The sequence below is a fragment of the Leptodactylus fuscus genome, chromosome 9 (assembly GCF_031893055.1).
Source record: "Leptodactylus fuscus isolate aLepFus1 chromosome 9, aLepFus1.hap2, whole genome shotgun sequence".
NCBI classification, from domain to species: Eukaryota; Metazoa; Chordata; class Amphibia; order Anura; family Leptodactylidae; genus Leptodactylus; species Leptodactylus fuscus.
In genome coordinates, this window is record NC_134273.1 from 77,431,594 (window position 1) to 77,440,569 (window position 8,976).

The following is an 8,976-nucleotide window of genomic DNA, read 5'->3' on the forward strand; positions in this document are numbered from 1 at the left end:
ACTACTTACCCAGAATTTGCACTTGGCAGACGCTCACTCCACAGCCGGCAAGCTGAACAATCAGCGATGCTTAATCCCAGATCATCAGGTTCATTCTGGAAAACAAAACAAAGCGGGTGAGCCGAGAAGGAAGCCAAGGCAAGGCTAATACATGCTTATACGTGGGCAGACATTTGGCTGTAGATTACGTCACTGGCAGTTTCCAGTTTGAGGAAGGGGACAGTAGCAGGGAAAAAAAAATAAAAATATAGCTAAATGTACTGAAAAAAATAAAAATAGCAAAATGGAGTTTGCTAACGTGGATAAGGGGCAATAGCCAAACGGTCATATTGCCAGACACTGTTTGGTCAGTGACAAGTAGCACAGTAGTACCAGATAACGGATCATTACAGCTATTTGGAGGTTTCACAAGCACATCATGAACTCAATGTAGAAGGGATGTGGACATGAGCAAAAAAGTTACCTCAAAATACCGGACTAATTCCGCAAGAGAACTAGCCGAGGCAGCTTTCGTCAGGCTTCATAGGATGCACAACACTTGACTTCTCCAAGGAAACTGCAGAGTCTGTATTCTAGCAGGAGATTCTCAGAAGGCAACAGAATTGTACTAACATTGATTTAATCCCCCGCCCTTTAAAGAGAATCTGAACTCTGTATGTGCAACTCAGGTTATAGGGGTGGAGGGAATCTACTTAGTTCTAAGTCCTAAAGTTTTTAATTTTTTTTAGACCCAGAGGGCCCATATTGTGCAGTGAAGGCCGAGTGTACTACTGCAACTTCACCGATTACGGCACAATAACTGGCGGCAGAATCAGCGCTGATAAAGACTCCATTGATTTCAAGGTGTTCTGTCTTCCGTGCGGAACACATCGAAATCAATGGGTTACAAAGCCTCCCCGTTCTTTTCAATGTGTTCCGCGCATAAGACAGAACACATTGAAATCAATGGGAGTCTTTATCAGCGCTGATTCTGCCGCCAGTTATTGCAGAATCAGCACCACTTTACTCCGTGTGAATGCCCCCTCAAAAGCCAACCACAGCTCTAATGTCTTACAGTGCTTTAGAAAAATGAAGGCCATGACTGGTCATTGAGTCCTAGCCATGAGCAAGCAGACACTTGGCTCTATTTCATATCCTCATGCATATGCAGTTTTATATACCGCTAGAAAGCAGACAGTGCACTAAATTCACTTTCTAGCGGTATATAAACCTGCATATGTAGGAGGACATGAAAGGTTCTCTAACCTTTAGGTGGGTGGGTGCTATAAAAAACAAAACAAAAACCTAAAAACTCATTGCACTTTGCTACTTTCTTTCCCCTTAGCGTTAAACTATAGGGAAACTACAAGTTTCCATGACCAAAAAGCAATGCTTTAGAAAATGCAGCTTTTTTTCCCCCCTTTAAAGGGATCCTATCACTCAATTTTTTTTTTTGGTACCATGTTGGAATAGCGTTAAAGGTTATTCTACCTTTCGTTGTCTTCTCCACGCCGTTCGCCTTCAATCCCGGTTTCTCTTGGTATGCAAATTAGCTCACTCGCAGCACTGGGGGCGTCCCTAATGCTGCGAGAGAACTCTCTCCAGCACAGTCTCCCATCTTCTTCCAGCAGTGGCCTGTAACTTCTAGGCCTCAGGCAGTGCAGACTGCACATGCCCACGGCCTAGAAGGTACAAGCCACCACCGGAAGAAGAGGACACTGCAGAAGAAGATGGAGGTGGCACTGGAGAGCGTTCTCTCGCAGCATTAGGGACGCCCCCAGTGCTGCGAGAGAGCCAATTTGCATACCAAGAGAAACTGGGATTGTAGGTGAATGGCGGCGCGGAGAAGACGACAAAAGGTAGAAGCATAGCCTTTGAGGCTATTCTGATATGGTAGCTAGAAAAAAAAAATAAAACAATCTCACTTTACCATTTCTGTAAAACACAGTATTCAAAACTGCTGCGTTCCAGCAATGTGGGTCCTTATTCTAGAAGTATGCAGCACGTGCCCCAGCTGTTTGCTATGTAACCAGGGCCTAGTTGGAAAGTCTCAGCGCCATCTGCCAGGACCACATCGCCAGTGTATTCTTGGACTCGGCCATTACCCTCCGATCCCTGGTCAGTTACCGCTTGCACAGTGTTCATATTCGGCTCAGCACCGACCTCTCATGGCCCTGCACAGAACCTACACTCATCTTGTGCGATCGGTGAGGGTTCTTACCACTATCATGAATGGAACATTAAGAATATACCCTGGAGGTAAAACCTGTTGCTAGTATACGGCTAGACCTATATAGATACACCTGAGTAACTTAGGTTTTTCACCCATACCCCAATGGTGTACTGCTCTGTACAGAAAGAGGAGAGGACAACGCTTTACAAGTTCCCCTGAAATAGAGGCTTTTGTTTAGGAGCCAAAGGGCTTTGCTCTTCCATTTTAACCAGTAGCCAATTTGCTTTCACCTATTACAGACGTTGAGAACTCCTTACAGCTAGAATACAAATTGAAGTCAAGCAACGCGACTGTAAGACATCCACCTAGAAAGTGTTGTGCAGAAGGGAAATGTCAAGAGCGACAGTTCTTTTCAGATGGTCTTTTAATAGGCTTCGTGAAGCCAAAATGAAAGTGAAAATACAATTTTTTTTTTTTCGCCAGTCCATAACAGAGTTACTTGCATTTCTTGGTAAAAAAAGGACAAATATAAACCAACAATTTTCGAGAACTTCTGGTCGTAAGAAATTAGATTAATTCACTTTAGATATATCAAGGAGGTCTAGCCGCCATTTTAATTGCATCTGGGCTACATCCTGCCCAGTTATACTAAAGGATTCCTTTAGAATAATGTCCAAAAAAAAAAAAAAAAAAAAAAAATTTAAATAAAGAGCTTCAGGGTCTCAGTCCCCCCCTTCACGCCATCAGATAGGTCATAGTTCAGAACAGAGCCGGGTACATTAGACGCTTCTGCTAATGTACGGCTTTGTTCTTCCTAAGCGGCAACTGGTCTGCTGCCGAGGCATGACCTGCCAAAATAAAACAGCTAAAGAGCTCCCATCTGAGCAGCCTAATGGAACAGCAAGAACGAAACGTTAAAACCCAAACGCAACGGTTTTAAGGTTACAACTCAACTGAAACTGTTCCAAGTACTACCAGTGAGGCTGTCGGGAGAATTGAACAAGTCGGTATAAAAGTGAACACAGTTGGATAGACTACACATTAAACTGTTGTGCGAAGCTCCAAAAATCTTTATAAATACAGCCACTGGATGGAGGATCTTGAGTCAGGAGCTTTAGTCGTGTGTAGCTGAGGACAAGAAGTAGGTATAGTTGTAATGTCACTCGAAGCATAGGTCAGAACAGCAAACCCCTACACTACAAGTCTAACCCCAACCCAACTACAGCACCACAAGAGTACTTAGCAGATTTCTGGCCGCCCCTGGTAATCAATAACTGGGCAGCCAAAGCAAAGGCTATATAAGAATCGATTAAAGAAGTAAAGCCCAGTCTGACAACACCACACCCCCTTGACTAAATGGCTTACCGTAGCTGTCATAGCTGTCTCTGTAGGAACCGCCTGATCGGTCACCGTATCCACCTTGACTCCTTCCACTATGCAGGAAAAAAAAAAAATATACATAAATCAGTTACTGTAAAGCTAAACCTGTAGTATTTTGAGGCACCCAGTTTAGTATTCTCACCCTCCATAGTAGTCTCTGGATCCACCACTGCCACCATAACCGCCACTCCTGTTATCGAACCGGCTGCTTCCATAGCCTCTGTCTCCACCTCCTAGACGAGACGACAGCAATGCATTTATAGATCGTAACCAAAGTGTTCCAGTTCATACAAAAGAAGCCCCCCTTAAATAAAGATTAGTCTGGAAAGCATTCCATTACATACCACGTCCTCTACCACCACGGTAAAATCCACGTCCTCCAGATGATCCTCCTCTGTAACCGCCACGTCTTTCACCTGAAGACTTGCCAGCCTGGTCTACGCGGATCTGTCTTCCATCCACAGACTAAAACAAAGTAGAACTCGGCATTTAGGATCCATTCCACAACTGTATGTATAGATCAGTATTGGAGATATGGCGCATGCGCACTGAAGCTGAGGTGTACTTATCAGTAGAGATGAGCAAATAGTATTCGAAACTCATCTCGCTCTCATAGGAATGAATAGTAGTGGCCAAACACCAAGGGGTTAAGCGCCGGCCGCTTCCATTCATTCGAAACTAGAGTTTCAAATACTAGTCTCTCATCTCTATCAGGTTTTAGTGAAAAACTGCGCCAGCACAGAGAGTTCCCCCCCGTTATTCAATATTGTATGTACGGCTTTACAACAGAAAGATACTAACCCCCCCCCCCCCTCCCGCTCCATAAGGATCTGTGTATAGTATAGCACCCTGCCAGGTTCCCTTTAAGTGATTTCAACTGCAACATTGTGCACTTCCCATCAATATAAATGGCAAAGTAGATGTATTAATATTTATTCCAACAAGTCTCACCTTCCCATTCATTGCTTGCATAGCGTCCTTTGCATCTTCCGGATTTTCAAAGGTCACAAACCCAAAGCCCCTAGACCTCTTTGTCTCACGGTCCTTCACAACCACCACTGCGAAAGGACACATACGGAAATATAAGCTTTTTTTGGGGTACATAATTCGTGATACACAGACCTTATGCACGAGTATATACTCCTGGGCAAGGAAGGGGGGTCATTAAAGGTCAGCCTTGTGACAAGGATTTGTCTCCGACTTACCCTCTGAGACTTGTCCATATTTACTGAACACCTGCTCCAAATTCTCTTCGTTGGTATCAAAGCTGAGACCGCCGATAAAGAGTTTTCCTTCGTCTGAACACATGATGAACTACTGAAATACAAGAAAAAATAAAAAAATTCAGCCAAAGAGAATAGAACATGCAACGAGACACTCAAAATAGAGCGACCAGACAGGAATTGAAAACATATCACATTAGACAGACATAAAATAAACCCGCCAACCCTTTACATTCATAAGGCAACCCAACATACAGAGTACCTACTACGATAAAACTAAACCTTCAACAATCACTTTCTAAGCGCATCGAACACATTTCCTCCGATGTGTCACGTGACCCTTTGTGATCGGCTGCTAATGGAAGTGCGCCATGTCTCAGCAACCAGATACCCATCTCATGTATTATTCAGTAACCTGGCGGACTATACCATCTGTCCATTTAGGAAGAGACTGTTTTTATCCCCATCTTTTATCCTAGAATCGGTTAGAAAGCGAATTTATCTAGGACATAGGCAAATGCAATTGAAAGGTTTGCCCGAGACACTAAAGCACCTACTTGTAACGTCTAAATACAATGTTGCAAATAACTATAAGTTGTTTATTCTTCTCCTTATGGAAACTCGTCTCAGTTGCGAATGACTTTTACATCCAGTATAGACAATGTAAAGACTCGGAGCAGTTTGACTTGCATAGACAGCGTTCTGTAAGAAGCCAGGTCATGCCATGGAAAGGCCGATAAGATTGTCATGACATCCCGAGCATGCGCGACTGTCTTATGGGACGTATGTGCAGGACCTCCAGATGGGCTGTCTGATCTGAGCAGGCCTTGGTAGAGGCGACTGACTGGGTTTGCTCCAAGTAGGAAAAATTCTCACTTTATATCCCAATTTTTTTTTTTTTTTTTTAAAAAAGCACACATGGATGTAGTGTGCAGCCACACGGATCGTACACTTACATACAGCGTCATCTACTGAGGTGTGACAACATTACAGATAAATGCACCATGAGGGGCACATTCACACAATGCAGCTAAAGTGCCATTGAATAGATAGTCCTCTCCCCCCCAATGACCTTTGGACAAAACAGCTAGGGATAAAGGATTTTTTTTTTCCACAGCCGATTTGCATCTGTGGGGCAGCCATGTCCCATTTTCGAGCAGTCCAATGAATGGCCCCATTCACATGGATACATTTTAATGCATGCTTGCGTCCATTTACCACTGAATGAAAAACAAAAAAAAACACACACACACACACACACCACACGACATGTGGTCCTGCAGTTTTGGATGCAGTCTCCAATGCAGGTGTGAACAAAGACTTAGCAACGCCAGTCTTCCTAAATGCCCTGATGACGTCACAGGACAGGGATATAACAGGACTATGCAGTAATACATCGCAACATCCGAGGACCAGTTTCGGTATAAGGGCTACAGCCCACAATAGACAATGGGATCCCACCAGGCTCTATGCTGTTCAGGCCCCCGAACACAGGGGGCGCTAGTGTGACCTTAGCATTAACCAACCTGTATCTTTTATAGACCCAGGATTGCATTATCTCCACTGTGTCTTAGGGGGGCAGATACTACCAGGCCCTGGTGGACGGAGGGGCCCAGGATAAAGCCACCAAAATATGCTGAACTGCGACATCAAGACCTTCACATTGCACCCCAGAGACTGCCATGGCCATTATAGCACCCGGTCATAGCTCAGCTTGCAGAACATGAGTTCAAGCATCACTTGTGCCTGCGGTACCGGTGCGTCTCCTGCTCCCCCATCACACCAGAACACGTAATCACACTGAAGCCAAATCTCAGGTAAACAAACAATAAATACAAAGCAATGTATAAGCAATATAAGCCGACCTTTAAAACCCGAAATAAAACAATTTTTTTTACCTTAATCCTCAACACGACCTTGTAGCGTCAAAAGACAAAGACCTAAGAATGCCGCAATGGCGCCGGCGGCTCCTTATATACTGCCTGGTGCTCCGCCCACCTCCTGTAAATAGCCGCCGGGAATGAACCATGTGAGTGTAGGGAGAAGGATAAAAGATAACGGGAAATACTAGCGTGTACAGGGATGCTATGGTCTGGTATATGCTCGGTACCGAATATTATGTACTAAGCTTCAGCCATGCTTCAGCACGAGAGACCACCGGACACGAGGCAATGGACTCTTCCACATCGCCATCACTGGGATTCGCTGCGCGCGCTTGGTCCTGCCTGCAGTCTGAGTGGTGGGCTTCGTTGCTGGGCGTTGTTGAGGCAGAAAACAACGAGTTGTGAGGAGAAAGGCGCCATTTTGTGGTAAAATGTCCACGATGAGGTTGAATTGAACCTCTCAATGGATGGGGAAGTCTTCAGTGTGAGGTAAAGAGGAGGTCAAGGTGGTCACATGTACAAAATCTGAGGGAAGCCTTAGCCACACCTGTGCGTGTTGTAGACGTGTCCCGTCCGTGTACAATATGTGGTTAATAGCGTTGAGCGAGTAGTATACGATCGAATACCTCGCCGGCATAGGAGTGCGTGTAAGCGGCCGAACACCAAGGGGTTAAACGCTTTGAATATTCGATGCGTTTAACCCCTTGGTGTTCGGCCGATTACACGCATTCCTATAACGGCGAGGTATTCGATCGTATACTACTCGCTCAACACTAGTGGTAAATCCATTTAGGATGGATCATCTTTTTTCCGATTATTTCTATGGCTACGTTTATATTAGCGTAATAATGTGCGTTGTTATCCTCCGCCATAGGGTGACGACAAAGGACATCATCTCTTTACCGCTACAGCCATTTTTTTTATTTTCGTTGCACCTTACAAAAGCCGTAACGTTTTTATTTTTACCTTCACAGAGCCATATGAGGGCTTATTTTTTTGTGGGACGTAAATTGGACTTCGTAATGGTACGGTATAGTATTCGGTATGATCGGGGGTGAGCCGAGCCTCTACTGCCTGATGCCCCCCCCCCCCCCCTAAAAAAAAACAAACGGTACTTTTCCAATATTGGGCCAGCACCGCAGTTCAGCACCAGCATCGGGACAGCAGTCCGCAATTCAACATCGGGAATTATATCTGAGGACTGACTCGAGGCTGGCCCGTCTCTAGTACCCAGTACATCGATGTCCCATCATCCTCCCAGTGCTGCCCCCCAGCTCTCCTTACATCTGACCCCCGCCACATGACTAGGCCTCACCTCGGCGCTCTCCATCTGTCCGTTCACGTTCAGGAGGACAGACGTTCGCACTGGAAGCCATGGCCGGTACGGAGACTGGAAGGAAACACACCGGGGCTCAAAACAGGTCCTGAAAGTGGCGGCGGAGATTCATTACAGTGCAGCCGTTACTAAAAGGGACACGCCGACCATAGTAATGGCGGGGAGCTACGGCAAGCCGGAGGGACAAACTTGCTGCAGCGTCCGGTGACTAGTTGTGTTGGTCAGGCCTAGTCGTGTGGCGGGGAGGGTACAGGGCAGATGTAAGGAGAGCTGGGGGGTAGCACTGGGAGGATGATGGGGGCATCGATGTACTGGCTACTAGAGACAGGGCACAAGCATCGGGCCAGCAGTCAGTCCTCGGATGTAATTCCCAATGCTGACTGCTGTCCCGATGCTGGTGCTGAACTGCGGTGCTGCCCCGTTAACGGAAAAGTACAAAAAAAAACAAAAACGACAACCCTCCATTTGTAGATTAAAAAAAATCCCTTTATTTGGCCCCCACATCTCCCCCCTTTACTGGCCCCTACAGTATTTTAACTCTTTTGCTTGCCCCGTACAGTATAAGGGTTAGTTCACACGGTGGGGCGGATTTTGGCACAGAGAGCGCCGCGGCATCCGCCTGAAGAAGGGGCAGCTTGCTTCTTTTTTTCCGCTACAACAACATGCCGCTAGCGGAAAAAAGAACGCTATGGGTCTCCATAGATCACCATTGTGAGGGGGCGGATTATGACGTGGATTATGCGCCATAATCCGCCCCCTCTGTGCCCGTGTGAACGAGCCCTAACACCCTCACGTAGTAAAATGCCCCTTTTATTACTCTCCACTAAGCATATAGCCCTCTTTACTGATCTCCACAAAATGTTTTGTCTCCTTTACTGGTCTCCACACAATATATGGCATTTTACTGACTCCCACACAGAATACTGTCCCTTCTTGGGACCCCACATAGTCATATGTCAGTCTTAGATTCAACACTGTTGGGGTTCTCCACTTACAAAGCAC

The 8,976-nt window shown here is 45.8% G+C and overlaps 1 protein-coding gene across 4 annotated transcripts; it reads right to left on the minus strand.

Annotated features, from left to right (window-relative positions):
- LOC142218677 (cold-inducible RNA-binding protein B) lies at window positions 1-6,737 on the minus strand. Of its 4 annotated transcripts, none has more exons than XM_075287552.1 (7): window positions 6,654-6,719; window positions 4,738-4,846; window positions 4,484-4,590; window positions 3,877-3,997; window positions 3,675-3,765; window positions 3,518-3,585; window positions 1-95 (listed from the first exon to the last, which is right to left on the minus strand). In XM_075287552.1, exons 2-7 carry the CDS (start codon window positions 4,838-4,840, stop codon window positions 91-93), a joined length of 495 nt encoding a protein of 164 aa, XP_075143653.1. In that variant the 5' UTR covers window positions 4,841-4,846; window positions 6,654-6,719; the 3' UTR covers window positions 1-90. The 4 variants fall into 4 exon arrangements, with proteins under 4 accessions (XP_075143653.1, XP_075143651.1, XP_075143650.1 ...); XM_075287550.1 differs by lacking the exon at window positions 1-95 and adding an exon at window positions 2,559-3,280; XM_075287549.1 differs by lacking the exon at window positions 1-95 and having other exon boundaries at window positions 3,311-3,585; window positions 4,738-4,849; window positions 6,654-6,737.
- Window positions 6,738-8,976: the final 2,239 nt, after the last annotated feature.